This window comes from Lepus europaeus, chromosome 22 (genome assembly GCF_033115175.1).
Source record: "Lepus europaeus isolate LE1 chromosome 22, mLepTim1.pri, whole genome shotgun sequence".
Classification (NCBI taxonomy): domain Eukaryota; kingdom Metazoa; phylum Chordata; class Mammalia; order Lagomorpha; family Leporidae; genus Lepus; species Lepus europaeus.
This window is the reverse complement of record NC_084848.1, coordinates 27493925-27515208: the sequence shown is the minus strand read 5'-3', so window position 1 is coordinate 27515208 and position 21284 is coordinate 27493925. Positions and strand designations below refer to the sequence as shown.

The 21284-nt window shown below is 45.6% G+C and overlaps 2 protein-coding genes across 2 annotated transcripts in view; one reads left to right on the top strand and one right to left on the bottom strand.

Moving 5' to 3' along the window:
- DNAL1 (dynein axonemal light chain 1) overlaps positions 1-16494 on the top strand; it is a 44141-nt gene extending 27647 nt beyond the window's left edge. The window contains exons 5-8 of the mRNA XM_062181539.1: positions 394-449; positions 6485-6611; positions 8188-8328; positions 11545-16494. Of these exons, the coding sequence (XP_062037523.1) occupies positions 394-449; positions 6485-6611; positions 8188-8328; positions 11545-11585 (365 nt within the window). The 3' untranslated portion in view covers positions 11586-16494. The remainder of the gene's footprint in view (positions 1-393; positions 450-6484; positions 6612-8187; positions 8329-11544) is intronic.
- A 2499-nt stretch (positions 16495-18993) lies between these two features.
- Positions 18994-20901, bottom strand: PNMA1 (PNMA family member 1). The gene has a single exon (XM_062181323.1). The coding sequence runs from the start codon at positions 20755-20757 to the stop codon at positions 19696-19698; it is 1062 nt and encodes a 353-aa protein (XP_062037307.1). The 5' UTR covers positions 20758-20901; the 3' UTR covers positions 18994-19695.
- Between the last annotated feature and the right edge of the window lie 383 nt (positions 20902-21284).

Here is a 21284-nt window from a genome sequence, read left to right as displayed (position 1 = left end):
CCAATCTGAAGCCAGGAGCCAGAAGCTTCTTCTGGGTCTCCTATATGGGTACAGGGGCCCAAGCACCAGGGCTATGTTGTGTCACTTTCCCAGGTGCACCAGCAGGGAGCCGGATCAGAAGTGGAATAATTGATACTTGAATCTGTGCCCATATGAGATGCTGGCACTGAAATTATAATTGTAGTGTTTACCTTAGATAATAGCTCAGTACCATTTCCTACTTCCTTACCTATTTTTATTAACATAGCAATTTTTTACTTATTCTGTAAGTATATTTATCATATAAAATTTATTAAAGTTGTATTATTATAAAATGTATTAAAGCTGTATAGATTTGTAGCAGTTATGTAATACAATTCTCATGAACAAAAAATTGCTTTCTTTCCACTACAGAGAACTTAAGGATATTGTCTTTAGGAAGAAACAACATAAAGAACTTAAATGGACTGGTAGGTTGATATTTATTACTTATAAAAGCATACTTTTTTTTCCTTTGGTATAAAAATAATACCTGTCCATTGGAGAAACTTTAAAAAGTGAAAAAGCAACTATAAAACACTGTCAATTTAAACACTGCCAACATTTAGATTAACATCCTTTTTTGCCTTTTTTCTATCCTTTGTGTACAATGAAATCATATTATACAAGTTGTTTTGTATCTAATCTTTTACTTAATATGTAAAGATCACTTTTTCATGCTATTTACTCAATAAATTCTTTCAACATATTTCCTAAACACTTACTTTATAAGCCAAGCACTAGAAGTAAAGATACAGCCAAATATGAAATGAAGTCCTTACTCTCACAGGACTTACATTATAGTGGAGGAAGACAGATAAAAAATAGCTGCACACTATAGCAGAGTGATGACTGCGATGAAGGAAGGGAGGTCCGCTCTGGAAGAAGGGTGTAGGCTGCAGAGCTGACCCAGGGACGCGTGCTGCAGGCTGAGGGGACAGCGGGAAGCGTCCTGACCCCGGAGCTGTACAGTGTACCTGACTAAGGGCCAGAGGAGTTGAGTGCGAGAGGAAACAGGAGCCAGGACACATAGGAACTGATGGGCTGTGACAAGATTGTAGGTGTTTTCTGACTCGCAAATTCATTTGGAAGTTCTGAGCAGAGGGTATGACAACTTTTTAATATAATTTCCAATAATATCCTTTTTAATGACAGCATAATATTCTATTGTAGTGATATACCATAATTTATTTAAATCAGTTACTTAGTAGTTATTTAATTTGTTCCTAATTTGGGATTATAATCAATGCTGTTATGAATCTCCTTTTAGCTGTATTATTGCATACATCCATGAATAATTCCTTGGATAAATTCCTTGAAATGGAATTGCTGGGTCAAAAGGTACGAATTTCTTTTAAGGCTTTTGTGACGTATTATCAGGATTCCCTTTGGAAACTGTGTAACAACTTACACTCCCACCAGTAGCGCAGGTTTTACATTTCCCTATGCCAACTTTGGGCATTTAGAATTTTTTAAGGTTTTGACAATTTTTTAAGTTTGTATAGTTTTACTATTTGAAAGGCAGAGCAACACAGAAAGAGAAAGTTCATTCTCCAAATGCCCACAGTAGCCAGAGCTGGGGCAAGGCCACAGCCAGGAAACCAGAACTCCATCCCGGTCTCCCATGTGAGTGGCAGGGACTCACGAACTTGAGCCACCATCTGCTGCCTCCTGGGGCACTGCATTAGCAGGAGGCTGGATCATTGGTGGAGGCAGGACTCGATCCCCGGCACTCTGGTAGGAGGGAGTTTAACCTGCTGAGCCACAGCACCCACCCCAGTGGTGTGTTTTATTTGTGTATTTGTTAGCCATTTGAATTTCTTTATAAAGAAGGTAAAATGCAGCTGTATTGTTAAACTAGGTCATTTCAGAAAAGATGAAGCTAATTTCTTTTTCTGACATCTGTTCTTGAGAAGATAATACTTTTAAAAATGGTTTATTGTTAAATACATACGCCTTCTGGAACATTTCACAGCTCTGGTCTCCTTTCCCTCTTCCGTGGTAAGCCAGGCTTCTGCTTCAGAGGAGCGGGGGGGGGAGGGAGGGGGGGCTGAGATCGCAGAGCCTCCACCAATAATCCCCCAAAACCAGATGAGCTAAAGTGGCCAGCGCCTTGACAACAGCACTCACAGCTTGAATGGGAGTCAGTGTTCCGGATCACCTCAGATTCCTTACTGAATCTTTGTTGTTTACCTGTCTGTGTGTCCATTCACCCTTCGTCTGCTGCTTCCCAGGGAGTATTAACCAGAAGCGGAATTGGAAGCAGCACAGCTAAGACTTGACCCAGCGCTCTGATTAGGATGCAGGCATCCCAAGTGGCAGCTTAATGTGCTGCGCCGCAATGCCTGTCCCAAACGTTTAAATTTTTGGTAGCTACCTCAAATTGCTATCACAATGCTTATATTGGTTTCTACTTCCGTCAGAGGTATTTGGGTATTTTTAAAAAGATTTTAAAATTGTATTTATTTATTTTAAAGATTTATTTTATTTATTTGAAAGGCAGAGTTACGGGGTAGGGGGAGAATTTTCCCTCCACTGGTTCAATGGCTGCAATGGTCAGGGCTGTGCAAGGCTTAAGCCAGGATCCAGGAGCTCCATCTGGGTCTCCCATGTGGGTGCAGGGGCCCAAGCACTTGGGCCATCTTCCACTGCTTTCATAGACACATTAGCAGGGAGCTGGATCATAAGTGGATCAGCCAGAAATTGAACCAGCACCCATATGGGCTGCTGGCATCACAGGCAGCAGCTTTACCTGCTATACCACAGCACCAGCCCTTACATTTTGCTTATTTAAGATTTATTATATTTATTATTTAAAAGACATTTATATTTTTATTTTTTTGTTATTTTAAGATTTATTTTATTTGTATGTATATTTAAGATTTATTTATGTATTTGAAAGGCAAAGCAACAGAGAGAGATTGAGATTTTTCCGTCTGTTGATTCATTCCCTTTAATGTTCATAAAAGCTGGTATTGATAAGGCTGAAGTCAGGAGCCAGGAATTCCATCCAGGTCTCCTTTGTGGGCGGCAGGGGCCCAAGCACTTGGGCCATTTTTGCTGTCTTCCCAGTTACATTAAAAGGGAACTTTAACAGAAGTGGAGTAGCTGGGACCTGCACTCAAATATAGGATGCTGGTGTCGAAGGCACTAGCTGAGTCTCCTGTGCCACAGTGACAGCCCCCACACCTCAGTATCACTGAATACTATTCATGTTTTGAACATTTGTTGGGGCCAGCGCTATGGTGCAGTAGGTTAATCCTCCACCTGCGGTGCCTACATCCCATATGGGTGCCGGTTCTAGTCCTGGCTGTAGCATTTCTGATCCAGCTCTCTGCTATGGCCTAGGAAAGTAGTAGAAGATGGCCCAAGCGCTTGGGCCTTGCACCCATGTGGGAGACCTGGAGGAAGCTCCTGGCTCCTGGCTTCGAATCAGCTCAGCTGCTGTTGTTGTGGCCATTTGGGGAGTGAACCAGCGGATGGAAGACCCTTCTCTCTGTCTCTCCCACTGTCTGTAACTCTACCGCTCAAATAAGTAAATAAAATCTTTAAAAAAGAAAAACATTTGTTGATATGATAGGCAAAAATGAAATACTATATTGTTTTAGTTTATGTTATCTAGTTAGTTGTGACTTTGAACTTTATATATTTATTAGCTTTTATCTCCTTCCTTTGGAAATTGATGAAACATATTTTTACCCATTTCTCTACTGCCTTTATCTTTTTCTTGTTGAATTTTAGGCACTCTTCAATAGTACTAAGAATTATTCATTACTGAATATGTTCCTACTATTATATTTGCTGTTACGGTTACTATTTGTTAACTATGGAGCAGGGTTTTTTTAAATATTTATTTAATTATTTGAAAGGCAGAGTTAGAGAGAGAGAGAGGAGAGAGGAGAGAGGAGAGAGAGAGAGAGAGAGAGAGAGAGAGATCGATCTTCCATCCACTGATACACTCCCCATGTGACCACAATGGCCAGGGCTGGGCCAGGCCAAAGCCAGGAGCCAGGAGCTTCTTCCAGGTCTCCCATGCAGACGCAGGGGCCCAAAGATTTGGCCCATCTTCCACTGTTTTCCCAGGCCATAGCAGAGAGCTGGATCAGAAGTGGAGCAGCCAGGACTTGAACCGGCATCCATATGGAATGCTGGCACTGCAGGTGGCGGCTTTACCAACTACATCACAGCACCAGCCCTACTATCATAGTCTTAAATGGGTATTTACTTCATTCTGACTATTCCTTATCTAGTTGATTTGGACCAGTTACTTTCATTACAACTTGTGTAAAGATTTTAACAATCTGAATGTCTATCAATAGTGGACTAGCTTGGGGCCGGCACGGTGGCATAGCAGGTAAAGCTGCCTCCTGCAGTGCTGGCATCCCAGATGGGTGCCGGTTCTAGTCCTGGCTGCTCCACTTCCAATCCAGCTCTCTGCTATGGCCTGGGAAAGCAGTAGAAGATGACCCAAGTCCTTGGGCCCCTGCACCCGCGTGGAGACCCAGAGGAGGCTCCTGGCTTCAGATTGGTGTAGCTCCGGCTATTGTGGCCACTTGGGGAGTGAACTAGCAGATGGAAGACCTCTGTCTTTCTCTGCCTCTCCTTCTCTCTCTGTGTAACTCTGACTTTCAAATTAAAAAAAAAAAAAAAAAAAGAATGGAATGGAAAATTGGCGAGATATGTTAAGTGCAAAAGAAGCAAAGTAAATATTCATATGTATTTATCTATTACCATTGGGGAAGGGAGCTAGGTGTGTGAAGTAGGAAGATGACTCTTCTTTTTTCTAAGGATTTATTTATTTATTTATTTATTTATTTATTTATTTGAAAGGCAGAGTTACAGAGAGGGATGGGAGTGGGGAAAAGACAGAAAGAGAGAGGTCTTTCATCCACTGGTTCACTTCCCAAATGGCCAGAGCTGGGCCAATCTGAAGCCAGTAGTCAGAAGCTTCATCCAGGTCTCCCATGTGGATGCGGGGGCCCAAGCACTTGAGCCATCTTCCACCACTTTCCCAGGTGCATTAGCAGGGAGCTGCATTGGAATTGGAGCGTCTGGGACTTGAACTGGCACCATATGGGATGCTGGCGCCAGAGTGGCAGCTTTACCCACTACATCACAGTGCCAGCCCCAGGTGACTTTTCTTTTTACACTTGTTTGACTTGGTTGATTTATTTTTATTTTTATTTTTTTATTTTTTGACAGGCAGAGTGGACAGTGAGAGAGAGAGACAGAGAGAAAGGTCTTCCTTTGCCGTTGGTTCACCTTCCAATGGCCGCCATGCTGATCCGAAGGCAGGAGCCAGGTGCTTATCCTGGTCTCCCATGGGGTGCAGAGCCCAAGCACTTGGGCCATCCTCCACTGCACTCCCTGGCCACAGCAGAGAGCTGGACTGGAAGAGGGGCAACCGGGACAGAATACAGTGCCCTGGCCGGGACTAGAACCCTGTGTGCCGGCGCCGCAAGGCAGAGGATTAGCCTATTGAGCCATGGCGCCAGCAACCTGGTTGATTTTTAAAAATCTATGTGTATTACTTTTTCCATTTAAAAAAACAAAACCAAAAAATTTTGCATGCCCATATTCCTAGCAGTATTATTCACAACAGTCAAAAGGAGGAAGTGACCCAAGTGTTTGCTATAGATGAGTAGAAAAACAGAAAACAAACAAAAAAGAAAGAAAAGGATGATCAAGGAGGGGAGAAGGATAAGAGCAAGGAGAGGGAGATGGGGAAGAGGCAGAGGACTTAAGCCAAGATAGTCACATGCAGAATGTTCTAACTCCTTCTAGAATAATTAGCCTTATATTTTCCATTTGGCTATAATTTTTAAAGTGTATACCTTTAATCCATCTAGAGTTTATTTTTAAGTTTGTTATGAGGCAGGTTTCAAAGTTTATTTTTTTCTCTAAATTGTTGGTCATCATTTATTGAAAAATTCCTTTTCCTACTGTTTGGAAATACCACCTGCTAAACTCCTCTGTGCACATGGTAAGTTCCTGGATGGCTGCTGGCTTCTTTCTGTTTGTTGTTCTTTCTGTATTCCGGATGTCATGCTGCTTTAACTTCCTTTAGCTTTAGAATATTTTTGATATCCATTGGGATAAATCATTGCTCTTTTGTCAAAATATTTATGGCTTTTTTTCGGCATTTGTTCCTCAGAGAAACTTGAGAATCAGTTTGAGTTCATAAAAACAAATTCCCATTGGCAGTCTTAATAAAATTGCATTAAACTTGTAGATGGATTTGGAGAGAATTTGTGTCTTACTGTATTGAATTATCCCTTACAGGAAGATTTATTAAGATTTCTTTTCCTATCGTTGAATTTTATAATAGTTTTAATTCTTATAAGAACTTATACATTTCTTGTACAGGTCCTGGTTTTCTTTGAAAAGCCACTATGTATTTATAAGGAAGGAAACAAAATAAAATAGTTAAAAATCAGCATGTAAGTCAGATTGCCTTCTTCTTCAGGAAGCAGTGGGGGATACATTGGAAGAACTTTGGATCTCCTACAATTTTATAGAGAAGTTGAAAGGGATACATGTAATGAAGAAATTGAAGATTCTCTACATGTCTAACAACCTGGTGAAAGATTGGGGTAAGCTGAAAATGGCTCTTCGCTAACCTTCCACTTCTGTTATAGAAAATAGCTCAGTTGGCGCCGTGACTTAACAGGCTAATCCTCCGCCTTGCGGTGCCGGCACACCGGGTTCTAGTCCCGGTCGGGGCACCGATCCTGTCCTGGTTGCCCCTCTTCCAGGCCAGCTCTCTGCTGTGGCCAGGGAGTGCAGTGGAGGATGGCCCAAGTTCTTGGGCCCTGCACCCCATGGGAGACCAGGATAAGAACCTGGCTCCTGCCATCGGAACAGCGTGGTGCTCCGGCCACAGCGCGCCTACCGTGGCGGCCATTGGAGGGTGAACCAACGGCAAAAAGGAAGACCTTTCTCTCTGTCTCCCTCTACTGTCCACTCTGCCTGTCCAAAAAAAAAAAAAAAAAGAAAATAGCCCAATAAGGGAAAAAATGCTCAATAAGAACATTTATTTCTAAACACAGAGAGAAATGGCTATGGGAGTTCCTGTGTTTTATATAGAAATAACTATATGGGTTCCTAAAATTTAAATACTTGAAATTTTATATTTATATTTCAATATTTTCTTAAAATGAATATAATTGGATAGGTCCTATCGTTTTTAATCACAAAAAAATTGTTATTATCCAAAGGCTGAATAAATTGGTTTAAATTTAATAATTCTTGGATAGAAGACTTATTTGAGATCTGTATTGTTTTGCCTTTGTATTATCTACTATTCATTCTGCACTGAGCTGAGTTTACCATCATATGCCCTGAACTGTGCCGTATTCATGAGAGATAGAGTTGAACAAGATTCTGTCCTTGTCCTGGAGAAATTCAGTTTAGGGGGCATAATTACTTCATGGGCTAATAATTATAAAACTATGTATAAGTCCTGCAATGAAGATTTAAATGAGTTGCCTTAAGAATTCAAAGGGATGGGGGCCGGTGCCATGACTCACTAGGTTAATCCTCCGCCTGCGGCGCCAGCATCCTATATGAGCACCGGGTTCTAGTCCCGGTTGCTCCTCTTCCAGGCCAGCTCTCTGCTGTGGCCCGGGAAGGCAGTGGAGGATGGCCCAAGTGCTTGGGCCCTGTACCCGCATGGGAGACCAGGAGAAGCACCTGGCTCCTGCCTTCGGATCAGTGCAGCGCCGGCGATAGCGGCCATTGGAGGGTGAACCAATGGAAGGAAGACCTTTCTCTCTGTCTCTCTCTGTCTCTCACTATCTATCTCTACATGTCAAATAAAAACAAAACAAAAAACCAAAGGGATGAGTAGAGACAAAAGCAGTTGAAAAGCCTGCACTGAGGGAACACAGCCTGGAGACGACCATCACTGGACTCTGAACCTCATCTGCTCTCTTAGTCCGTCCCTAGGCTAGCATTAAAGGTAGAGAGATCTGTCCTCTAGCCCTCCCATTCCAAACTGGCCTCAGAGAATGACTTCATATGATGTAAATTTCCCTAACCCTTTTGAAAATCTTAAACAACTAATTGTTCTGAATAGTCCCAAATGAGGAGTAGTGATATTGGAATTCAGATCAAAATTTGTGGCAGTAAAACTTGCTACTTTAGTGTGGAAATCCTCTATACTTGCAGCTGAGTTCGTGAAGCTGGCAGAACTGCCGTGCCTGGAAGACCTCGTGTTTGTAGGCAATCCTTTGGAAGAGAAGCATTCTGCTGAGAGCAACTGGATTGATGAGGCAACCAAGAGAGTGCCCAGACTGAAAAAGCTGGATGGTAAGTGACTCTGAGCTGCCTCCGAACTGTTTTCTACATATAAAAATTGAATCTGTGGAATGGGGTCATGAAAAGGAGCAAAACTAAAGAATTATAGGTTGGAGCCGGCGCAGTGGCATAGCGGATAAAGCCACTGCCTGCAGTGCCAGCCTCCTATGTGGGCGCCAGTTCAAGTCCTGGCTGCTCCACTTCCAATCCAGCTCTCTGCTGTGGCCTGGGAAAGCACTAGAAGATGGCCCGGGTCCTTGGGCCCCTGCACTCAGTGGGAGACCTGGAAGAAGCTCCTGTCTGCTGGCTACGGATCAGCACAGCTCCGGCCACTGCAGTCATCTAGGGAGTGAACCAGCGGATGGAAGACCTCTCTCTCTCTGCCTCTGCCTCTGCCTCTCTGTAACTTTCAAATAAAATAAATAAATCTATAAAAAGAAATGATAGCCGGCGCCGTGGCTCAATAGGCTAATCCTCCGCCTTGCGGCGCCGGCACACCGGGTTCTAGTCCCGGTCGGGGCGCCGGATTCTGTCCCGGTTGCCCCTCTCCAGTCCAGCTCTCTGCTGTGGCTAGGGAGTGCAGTGGAGGATGGCCCAAGTGCTTGGGCTCTGCACCCCATGGGAGACCAGGAGAAGCACCTGGCTCCTGCCTTCGGATCAGCATGGTGCTTCGGCCGCAGCGGCCATTGGAAGGTGAACCAACGGCAAAGGAAGACCTTTCTCTCTGTTTCTCTCTCTCACTGTCCACTCTGCCTGTCAAAAAAAAAAAAAAAAAAAAAAGATAGGTCAGGGCCAGCGCTGTGCTGTAGTAGGCTAAGCCTCTGCCTACAAGGCTGGCATCCCATATGGGCGTCAGTGTGTATCCTGGCTGCTCCTTTTCTGATCCAGCTCTCTGCTAATGGCTTAAGAAAGCAGTAGAAAATGCCTAAGTTGTTGGGCTCCTGCCACCTATATTCCATTCTTTTTGTTTGTTTGTTTAAGATTGATTGATTGATTTGAAAGGCAGATATACGGAGAGAGGAGAGAGAGAAATCTTCATCTGGTTCACTCCCCAAATGGCCATAACATCTGGGGCTAGGTCAGGCCAAAGTCAGAAGCCCAGAGCTTCTTCCAGGTCTCTTCCACATGGGTGCAGGGGCCCGGGGACTTGGGCCATCTTCTAGTGCTTTCCCAGGCCATAGCAGAGAGCTGGATTGGAAGTGGAGCAGCTGGGACTCTAAGTGGCGCCCATATAGGTTGCTAGCACTGCAAACTGCAGCTTAACTCACTATGCCACAGTAGCCTCAGTCCCCCAGAGCAGGCACTTGAATGCCTAAAAATTAGAAACAAATGCCCATTAACAGTAGAAAGGATAGATCAGTTATGGCATACTCATATAATAGACTATTTTTTAAAAGATTTACTTATTTATTTTGAAAGTCAGAGTTACACAGAGAAACGAAGAGAGGCAGAGGGGTCTTTCATCTGCTGGTTCTCTCCCCAGTTGGCTGTCATGGCCAGAGCTGCGCTGATCTAGAGCCAAGAGCCAGGAGCTTTTTCTAGTTCTCCCACGTGGGTACAGGGGCCCAAGGACTTGGGCCATCTTCTACTGCTTTCCCAGGCCATAGCAGAGAGCTGGATTGGAACTGGAGCAGCTGGGACTCGAACCAGTGTCCATATGGGATGCTGGCACTGCAGGCAGGCGGCTTTACCCACTACGCCACAGCACCGTCCCCCGTATAATAGACTCTTAAACAATAATGAGAGTGACTGTACTGCAACTTTACACTACATGCATGAGTCATACAAACATAACGTTGAGCAAAGAAGCCAGACACCGCTGCACACTATGGCCTTCCAGGCATACCAATTTCAAAAGCAAGTAAAACAGTCTGTTGTGTTGGACGTTAGGATGAAGTGTACTGCGGGGGAGGTAGTGAGTGGCAGGCATCTGAGGAAGTTTTTAGAGTTATGATGAGATCTCTTTCGCTGGTCTGGGCACTGGTTAAGGAATATGTACATTTTGTAAGCGTGCATCCACCTGTACACTTGTACAATAAAAAATGCACATCCCCCATACACAGATATTGTGGGGAGTACAGAGAGAGAAAGTGCTCACTGCCATTGAGAACATAAGTATACGGCTTGGAGGACATCACCCCGGAAGAGGCGCTGGAGCTGACTCTTGATTGCTGGTAGTTTAGGTGGGAGGAGAGTGGGAGAACACCTTCCGCAATGAAGGGACTTTGCTAACCCAGAGTCCAGAGGTTAGAGTGCATGAAGTGAGGTTAGATGAGTCTGGGAGACAGCGAGCTGAACGGTTGAGCTGGAGTGAAGGGCACGGGACTCAAGGGTTAATGCTGAACAGCAGGCTGGAGTCAGAGCTGGCTTCAAATGGTAGAGGCCAGGATCGCTGCGTGTCCCGTCCCTGCGAGGGCCATGGTAGAGGCCAGGATCGCTGTGTGTCCCTGGGAGGGCCATGGTAGAGGCCAGGATCGCTGCGTGTCCCTGCGAGGGCCGCGAGGCTTTTTCTCTGCAGTGCATCTTGTTTCAGTTTATCCCCAGTGGGTCATAGCTGGGGAGTTCACGTGAGCATTTAGATTTCTGGCAGCCCTGGCATTAAGGATTTTATGTAGTTTTTTTTATGCTTAACACAGAAAGGTTTTATTGTAGAGAGGGCTCACTTTAGTTTTCTGTAGGTATGCATTTGGGGAGCTGAGTATTCAAAAGTATTTATATTAACTTATTTGCCAATTCTGAGAGACTTCTAAAAAGCATTTGAAACTAAAGAGATTATTTTATAAAATAAAATTTTATTTATTAAATTTTATTGATGTGTTTATTTATTTGGAAGTCAGAGATCTTCCCATCTGCTGGTTCACTCCCCAAATGGCACAGTAGTGAAGGGATGGGTCAGACTGAAGCCAGGAACCCGGAGCTCCATCTGGGTCTCCCATGTGGGTGACGGGGGTCCAAACACTTGGGCCGTCTTCTGCTGCTTTCCCAAGTGCATCAGTGGGGAGCTGGATTGGAAGTGGAGCAGCTGGAACTTGAATTGGTGCTCATATGGGACGCCAGCATCACAGGTAGCAGCTTAACCCCCTGCGCCACAATACAGTCCCTGAAATTATTTTTATTATGGCTCATTTCACATCATCTCAGGGCTTCTCAGATTTACAAGACTATTTTGACTTGAGTTGTAACAATCTGTTGAGAGTGACTAAAACTAATTTCCTTTTTCATTTTTAGGTACTCCAGTAATTAAAAGAGATGAGGAAGAAGAAAAGTAACACCGTACTTTCCACTTTGTGTTAACTTATTTAAATATAAGAATGATAGATAAGTTTTATAAAATTATCTATTTTAAAGATTCTGTCTTGGGCAAAAGGTTCTTAAGATAAAAAAAACTCTCATGTCTATCATATTTTCCCTTAACTTATTTACTGTTTCTCCTCAAAACTGGTAACACTGTCCATCCTAGTCCTCATTTTAGAAATCACAGATTTTCTGTGTTTGTCTTCAGTCCCAGTTATGTACTGCTGAGACCTTTATACACCAGTCATTTTTTAAGAAGAAAGAAACAGATGGTCCTTGGTTTGATTTGTTTAGTTTTTGGTTTTGGAGGCTGGGCGTTTTAAAGCGTGGAATGTCCTTCCCGAAGGCCCGGCTCCTCAGGGCTCAGGAGCACAGATTCCTCCTGCCTTGGTTCAGGAGGCAGCAGTGAACGGAAGAGTTCCTCACAGACACACGGCAGCGGCCTTGGAATCAGGACCCGGAAGTCCTGTAGCAAATGCTGCAGCGAAAAAAGGAAAAATCAGTCTCTCAGAGGCCTTCTAGCCTGTGTTGCATTTACTTACTATTTTTCTAAAAATGTGTGCGTTATCAACTGGAATTTAGGTTGTGTTTTCACGCATGGCCATGGGTGTCCTTGTGGACAGTGTCACTCGGTGATCCTGGCAGTGGCTAGAATGACTGTGACAATGATTTTGTTGGCCCTGTTACTCATGTGGATTGGCCGGAAGCACACTTTCTGGTTTATAGTTCCTTATCTGTTCAAAGAAGTAGTTATGTTTGAATTCCTCACCTAATTGGTGGCCAGTGGTATATATCAAAATTTGCCCTAATGATTTGGTCTGGTGACCCTCATTGCTGGGAAAAGTAGTTGTTATGATTATATGAGGGGGCAAACCTAAAGAGTAAGTTTGGTACCTTTCAATAAGTGAAACTTAGTATTTCGTGTTTATTTTGTGAGAAGTTCTAAGTTAAGCAGCTCTGAAAATGTATCCTGTAAGTGTTGAGGGAGAGAGAAGGGGGTATTGGGGTGGGATACCAGGCAAATGGCAATATGTTTGAGGCTTGCCTCCTACGAGAAGCACTGTAGGTTATTGAACCTCAACATTGCAAAGCAATAGTGAGATACAGAGATTAGAATTTATCAAGTAAGAAAGGAATTGGTTTTTGGAAAATGAAAGTCGTTGTAGGTCACCAGGTGAAGTCCACAGCAGGTCGTGGCTGAATCAGTGATAGGTCACGGAAGTCAGGGCCCTCTGCCAAACTGTGCCTAAAGTCCCTTAACCAGAGATTGTGGATTCTTGTTCCTTATCTATCGTGTGATTTTACAGTTAAAGGGGAGAATAGGCTTTTTTAGTGTAATTACATAGTCTTGGGTCTTGGAACTTTTCAGCTGTCATTTAAGTAGGAATGACTTGATCTCTCTGAGTTACTCTGATCAGAAGGGACCACTGCTTTGACAATCAACACTAACTGTAAACTGGAGGAAAATGCGGTGTAGCACCTTTTTGCTCTTTCAGTCTGACAGGGAGAAACCTTCACCTTGGCTGGCTTACACATTCAAGGCCTTTGACAGTTCTTGTGTGAACCGTAGGTAGCGAGCCATCGTTCTTGCTGTCCAGGGTGCATAGGCTGAGAGGGAAAATGAGCTTCTTGAAGCCATACTGCTGTGTAAGGGGGTGTATTTTCTAAAAGTTCCCCGGAAGTGAACATAAAAGGAAATGGATGACTTCATACTGAATTTATTTGTGAAATGACATGTAGTTTTGGTGTTTGGTGTTTTAGTTTTTTTTTTTTTTTTTTAAATTCTGTAATGTAGAAACCAGTTTTTTTCTCTGTTTGTGTTTTAGTCACTGGTAGTTTTCAGAGAAATGTAAGGTGCTTTTTTTGTGTTCATTTCATACAACACTCATACTCGGTTCCACTGAGCACATGTTGAATGCCTTCTGTGCATCCCTGTTCCTGGACGCAAAGCAGAACCCAAAGGCAGGGGTGACGGAGTTCAGGACTGGCTCGCGTCGTCCCTTCCGTCGCCCCCTCTGCGCACATGCAGCTCACAGAAATGCCTGTGGTTTGTGCCGCTCGCATTAGATATTTGACCCACATGGAATAGATTTGCACTGTGCTCCTAGTGTAAAAGCATTAAGCTATTTTAGTGGGTCATTTAAATTTCTGACTTCTGTTCTCATAACTGATGGTGGAGCTCTAGAACCAGTCCAATATTTTAATTTTTTTATAGCAAATTTTAGTCCACCAAGGAGTTCAGCTTTTCTGTGTTCCCTGACTCAGCTGTGGCTGTAGTACCTAAGCAGGCCTTGGCAGGTTTTTATGTTCTCTGTTAAGAAGAGTTGTTCCTTTAGACCAGAGATGCTCAGCCTTAACACTACTAACATTTGGGGTTGGATAATTCCCTGTTTGGAGCAGGGAGGGGCTCCTGTGTACTGTGGGACATTTAGCATGCCCCCAGCCTCAGCCTACTACATGCCAGGGGCACCCCTTCCCTGCAGACATTGCCCGCTGCCTCCTGGGGCCAGGGAGTGGGCACGAGTGACCCTCTGGCTAAGAACTCACACTCTTCACACCAACATTCCTTTTCTCCAGGGTCTACTTACTTCCCCTCTGTGACCATGGCCCCTTAAGCTGTTAGGTATGAGAGGAGGTGCTGTGTTTAGTGATCATGGAAGGAAGGGAATGGCCGCTGGCACTTCTCTGTTCTGTAATGCTTATTTTCATAATTTTCACTTCATATTAGAAACTCAGGGCTGGAAGGTTCGACGACAGCAGGCTCTCCACTTTGTTTCTTAGCATGCTTGCTCATCTTAGGACAGTGATTACTAACCTACCTCTCTGCTACTGTGAACAGAATCCAGCTTTATGGTAGATTTTGCCTTGTCTATGAAGTTTGTTTTGCGTATTTTGTAGACAGTGGGTCATCATTCTTTGTCATTTGTTGTTTAATCACAGAATTTTGCAGAAGCAGTGGTAGGTACAGAAAACTACCGTCTAAGATTTGGTAGTTGTGTAGAAAAGTTGGTGTGCACGTCAGTTTTGGGTGTGATTGACAGAACGTTTGCTTGTCTACTTGATGTGGCCACTGGATCTGTTCTGCGTACAAGGGTTGTGTAAGATGCTGAGGTTCGGTTCCAGTGTGGGAAGAGGAATGTGGATCTGAACAGGTCCCCTCCTGCCGCCTTCCACCTGGGCTCTGAAGCAGAATGAGGAGGATGGGGAGGGAGCCTTGTCTGTTAGCTCATTCTCAGAGTTGATGTGTAGGAGTGGGAATCCTCTGCCTGGCTTTTCTTTGGGCTAAATTGGGAAAGTAAGAAGGCCTAGAAAGCTTGGATTTAATCAGTCATTTAACAAGCCTGAGGGAAGTGTCACAGGCTCTGTCCTGAGTCTTGAGTGGCGCTCTGACGGCAGCCGAGTCAGTTCTCAAAGACGTCACACCTCTCAAGTATTGGCAGAAGGACACAACCGCTAAGCTACAAGTTATCCTTTACAAGGAGTCCATTCCTTGGCACGGATTCTCTTTACTGGGGCTGTTTAATGTGGCCATAAATAATGGGATCTAAAGCAGGAGTCAGAGTAGCAGAGCCGGTGCTGCCGCAGGAACAGCTAGCCCGTTTTCCTTTATCTAGCTCCAGCATGTGTTGAACCGTTTTATTTTTTGTAGAACTATAAAGCAGGCATAATTTTTAAATCAAGGGTTATGTTTAAAAATCATTGAACTTTTAAAAATTTTACCTTTTTTATTTGAGAGGCAGAGACAGAAAAAGAAACACAGGTAGACAGATAGCTCCTGTCTGCTGATTCTTTCCCCAGATGCCTGCAGTGGCCAGGGCTGGTCAGCCAGGAGCTGGGAAACTCAGTCCAGTTCTCCTTCCCTGTGGGAAGCCATTGCTGCCGCCCTTCAGGGTCTGCAGCTATGGGGAGCTGGAGTCAGGAGCCAGAGCCTGGAATCAAACCCAGGTGTTCCTGATGTGGGACACGGGTGTCTTAGCCAGTGTCTTGTCTACCAGGCTCAGTGCCTGCTGCATTCCTGAACTTTTAGATACCATATCCATATCTTTATTCCTACTTTTTTTTTTTATAAATCAGTGACTGCAAAGAACAGTACTGAAAGGGAAAACTAGACCGAGTCTTAGCTTTTCTAACCTAAAATATATTGGTAAAACTTTTCATGTAATCCTTATAGAGATCATAACTGGATTCTAGGTGATTTCCCATATTGGGCAGGTTAGAGGGGAACTAGCCTCCAAATTATGATCTAACCAGGTTAACAAGGGAACAGGGATAGTAAACTGTTTTCAGTAGATTTGCACTTTAAAATTATGAACTGGATGTTGGTGGGAAGTACTTCCAAAGGGCAGATGACTAAATGCCTACCCTGTGCATGTTAGAATCCGACCTCTCTTGCTTGTCCTATGCCGACATGAGCAGTTGCTGACATGGGCGTCAGCAGAGCCAGGATTTCCCTATTTCCCTACATGGGTCTTCTTCCATGTCTGCCACCTCTAAGAGTATCCCTCTGAGGGATGTGGTCAGGTAGTTGTACTCAAAATAAAAACTTTATGAGTTATCATTCCCAAGTCTAAATGTAAAGAACTAATTTAGATGTTGGCTAAATTAAATTTTATGGGTGGTAAGGGAGCAATCCCATCCAGACACCTGTGAGTTGGAAGCCAGAGGGAATATGTACCTGCTCAGCTACTTCTCCCAGGTGTTGGTGGTGATCACAAGCAGCATTCCAGGATGTTTGGCTTCTAGAACCAACTCCGTTCTGAAAGACACTTTAGCATCTATTAATACTTTGGTAATAATCTTTTATACACAGGAATTTTGTAGCATGACATTATGGCTAAACTTATTGTGTGTTAAATTATTTAGAAATGTTGAGTTTCTGAGTGTTATTTTGTGAGATTTGTTTGAAAAGTAATAAATTGTGTTATTTTATAAAAAATGAAGTTGTGTCTTTTTTGATTACACAATCATTATTAATTTTTTCCAATACAGAGCAACCATGTCAACTTTCAATGATGCGCGAATCCTATGTCAGAGAGAGACTCATTTATTTATACTATTTTTTCAGTACTTTATTACCAAACATAATCTCCTCTCCCAGCTCTGTACATCTCTCAGAACTTGTCCGGGCACCACTTCACATCACGCTCTGGAGAGAAGGTGTGGGGACAGCAGGAGCCGCTGTGCCCGCCCTGCCCTCGTCCCTTCCAGCCAGAAGCTCCCCGGTAGAGATCAGCTGACAGGACCGGAAACGGAGACACAGAGATCACCTGGCAGCGTCAACAGCATTACACATTCTGCTAGCACGTGTTCTGTGCTATCAGCCACAATGTAGTCTTGGCCACAGAATGGAACGGTAGTGCTGTTTCTACTTCTTTTCTGAAGTTCTTTAATGATGAGGATAAAGTTTTTTGCTGCTGTCCTTCCTTAAGAAGCAGAAAATTTACATTTCTGAGCCATCTGGGGAGTGAACCAGCAGATGGAAGACCTCTCTCTCTCTCTGCCTCTCCTTCTCTCTCTGTGTAGCCCTTTCAAATAAATAAATTAATTTAAAAAAAAAAAAGTGGAGCTTGGACTTGAACCCAGGCACTCTGATGTGAGATGCGGACACCCCAGGTGGCATCTTATCTGCTATGATAAATGCCCACCCCAGTATTTTTAAACTTCATATACAAGAGTGCTTGAGACAGTTCATGGAAAAATGGAATTAAAAGACACATTTACTTTAGTGCAAAAAATTTTTGAAATCCATGCACATTTTTTCATCCTACCCATTTTTCATGAATTTCTTGAAGGGTCTTCATATGCAAGGATTAAAGCAAAGTTACACCAAAATTAACCTTTTAATTCCATTTCCCATGAACTTTTGAAGTATTCCCAAATCTAATGCATACTGGTACAATTGTTATGAAATTAAATAAACTCCTAGGTGATGACCTTCCCTCCTAGGAAGCAAGCAACTTGGCATGTATTGAAAAAAATGGAAAAAAATAGCTTTTAAGAATGCAATGTATGTGTGTATGTGTGTGTGGTGTGTACATGTGTGCTGGCTGTTCAAGGGTGTGTGTGCATGTGTGTGAGAACCTGAACGTGTGTTGGGCTGGGAGACTGGCATGGTGCCCCTGTGTTTGAAAGGAGGGAGTGTTTATGACGGAGTATCGGCAGGGGCAGTGAGAGAATGTACGCGGAGAGGAGTGGGGGAGTGTATGCACTCCCGATGCCCGTGGGAGGGAGGGGAAGCTGTCAGTGTAGTGGGCCAGTTGGGTAGGGGCCCAGGACTGGTAACTGTGGGGGGTTGGGGTCGTTGGTATCTGTTGGTGGTGGGGAGGGAGGCAAGCATGTGGAGATGTTTGTGAGGGAGGTGAGGACACGAGTGAGTACAGAAAAATCTGGAAGAATATGTACTAATAGCAGCCTGAAGTACAAATTAGGTACTGTATGATTGATAGATGAGTCAGTGATCATTTTAAACATTATTGAGGGAAAAGTCCACTGAACTCTTAACATGGCTGCAACCACTGGGGTTACTGAGGGTCTCGCTCGATTGGTCATCTTGTCACTGACATCTGCAGCCAAGTGCACCTGACCTTAAGCTGTGTTTCCCTTTTATATGTTGATATAAAATGGCTCCACTTCTTCAGTGAAGCAAAAATTTTTAGCTAAAAAATATAAAAAGGGGGCCGACGCCGTGGCTTAACAGGCTAATCCTCCGCCTTGCGGCGCTGGCACACTGGGTTCTAGTCCCGGTTGGGGCGCCGGATTCTATCCCGGTTGCCCCTCTTCCAGGCCAGCTCTCTGCTATGGCCCAGGAAGGCAGTGGAGGATGGCCCAAGTCCTTGGGTCCTGCACCCTATGGGAGACCAGGAGAAGCACCTGGCTCCTGGCTTCGGATCAGTGAGATGCACCGGCCGCAGCAGCCATTGGAGGGTGAACCAACGGCAAAAGGAAGACCTTTCTCTCTGTCTCTCTCTCTCTCTCTCACTGTCCACTCTGCCTGTCAAAATATATATATATATATATATATATATATATATATATATATATAAAGGGAAGGGAAAAACAACTATTTCTAGATTACCTCCTGAGCCTTTTTTAGGATTTTCTAAAAATTTTTAGTAAGTTAATATTGTACTTATATGTCTGTTTATAGCCTAACATTAGCCTTGAAGAACACATAAAAATTGGATACATTAATACACACACATTGTGAGAGCTCTCCATCTCACTATTTTTTTAAGTAAAAGGTTCTTTTTTTATGACATGGGGGAAAGTTTTCCTGAGAAAAAAGAAAACAGCTTAATTACACTGAAAAATGTTAAATATGTTGGAAAAACTAGACAGTGATAGTTTTTAAAATATTTTTATTCTTATACATCTATTTGATAACTTCAAATGTAGAACACTTAAAATCTGGGTGAACAAGAACTATTTTGACAAAGACTGGAAGGGGAGTGGGGGAATGGGTGGGTCACTGGTCACCGGGTCCTAGCCATCTCCCCAGGTGATTTCTCTCTGCGCGACCTCTGGTCAGCACAGCTCTGGAACTGCGTCCTTTTCCAGTGCCCCAGCTGGGGTCTCAGAACACTCTGTTCCACAGGTCCAGCTCTTTAAAGATGACAAGAGATTTGCACTGTGACGCTGAGCAATATTACCTAAACAATGCACATTTCTTTCCATTAATATAAACATGGAATGATTTACAGTAAACACACACTAGCCTCGACGCTGATAACAACGTAATGGTTCACAGTTTTACTGAACACTTCCTGCGTGCGAGCCAGGCCCTGGGCTGAACATCTGCACGTGCGATTTCACACTTATCTCCATGGGAAGAGTCACGGGTTCACACCTTTCACACCCGAGGGTGACGGCTTGGTGACAGCGTGCACCACAGCCAGCAACCCCGTCTGCATTGTAGCAGCTCTCCGAGCTCTGTGCGGTGTTAGCAGTACTACAGGAACGGGCAGGCCAGGACCCCCTCCCTCCAAGAAAAACACAACGAAAACAGCAGGCAGCTAGGCCTTTACTACTCGGGACAAGGACAGCAGCTGCGGGCTGGGTCTGCACGGTAGCCCTCTTTCCAGGGGCTCAGAAGTGCCCCTCCAGGCCCAACTGCAGGAGCGCGGCCTCAGCCTCCTCCTCCTCCTCCTTGGCCTCCTCCTCACGGATCTGCACCAGCAACTGGAAGAGGTTCGGGGCCGGCCCTTCCGCAGCGCCGGTCAGCCAGAGCTGCCTTCGGAGCGTCCCGCTGTGGTTGGCCCCGGCGATGACCTGCTCCAGGCGGGCCTGGTTCACGTTCTCTTTATCAATGGCCCCCTTCTCCACCACCTTCTGCAGCAGCGGCTCCAGACGGATGACGTAAGCCGACAGCTTCTCTCCCGGGTTCTGGTACGTGTTCAGAAACCTGACCTGCGCGTCCCTAGAGCTCTCGACGCTCCCGAACACCTGCTCCAGCGCCTTCAGGCACTCGCCGGTGGTTATGGAGGGGTTGCTGGTCTTGAGGATGCGGATGACGTCGGCGGCGGGGCCCCTGAGGCTCTCCATCAGCCGCCGCCTCTTTTCTGTGTCGGACACCTGCCACTCCTCTATGACTTCATTAGCGTGCTCCAGCCAGCAGTCAAAGCTCTCCTCCCCAGGCCCGGGGATGTCCCTCCCCGAGAACAGCGTCAGCTTCTTGTACCATATGGACTCCACGAGAGGCTGAATAACATTATCCAAAATATAGCTGAGCATCTCGGCTGGCATTTCGGGGCCCGGGCCCGGGGCCGGGTTCTGAAACCCAAGGACACGGGCAACATCTTGCACGGCCCACCCCTCCCGAGCTAGGAAGAGGTGCAGCCTTTCTAAAAATTCAGCGTCCGACGTGGGGGGCTTAAAAAGCACTTTCCACACCCCTCCTTTGCCAGGCATCTCCCTGGGGATCGCGGCGTAATCCACAGCGCCAGTGAGCTCTAATAAGGCTGCTTTCGCATTCTCTTCCCTCCAGAACATTCTCCCAAGCACTCGATACGGCACCTGGGGCATCGCAGCCTGGAGGGTCTCTTCGATTTCAGCCTCATCACAGTTCACCGGGATCCCCCAAACCAGCAGCGCTCTCTGGGCGTTCACGTCCATGCCCCTGCACCAGTCTTCCAACAGCGTCATCGCCATGTTCCCAACTGTCAGAGGTACCGACTCTACAGATACGGATCAGACCGCGGCTCCCCGAACTCCGGCCGACACCAGCCACTGCCCGCAAGCAGGCGCGCGGGCGGCAGGTCCCCGCGGTCCCCGCTAACGAGCGACACCAAAGCCCCGCTGTGGCCCCCTCCCTGCCCCAAAGTCCGCCCGTCTGCGGCTCCCCGGCGCGGCCTCGCAGGGGCTCAGTCGGTCACGCGGCTGTCGCCATCTCGCGTCCCGGTCGGGGTCTGCGGCCCTTGAGGGCTGCCTGCGGGAGCCGCGGGGTGTGGCCGCCGCCCCTGGAGTCGCCCCGGCGCTGGCGGTCGGAGCCCGGCCTCGGGGGGCGAGGAGCGGCCGCCTGAAGCAGCACTCGGCGTGCCGGGCCCGGCGGGAGAGGCTGTCCGAGGTCGCCGCGGCGGCAGCGGCTTCTTCTCGGGCGCGGGGACCCTCCGGCTGGCGAGGACCGCTGAGCACCGAGGGCTGAGGGGAGCCAAGGCGCAGGAAGGACGGAGGAGCGA

Coding starts and splice junctions, on each gene's coding strand:
- PNMA1 (XM_062181323.1), bottom strand. CDS start 20,757: ATGGCGATGACGCTGTTGGAAGACTGGTGCAGGGGCATGGACGTGAAC.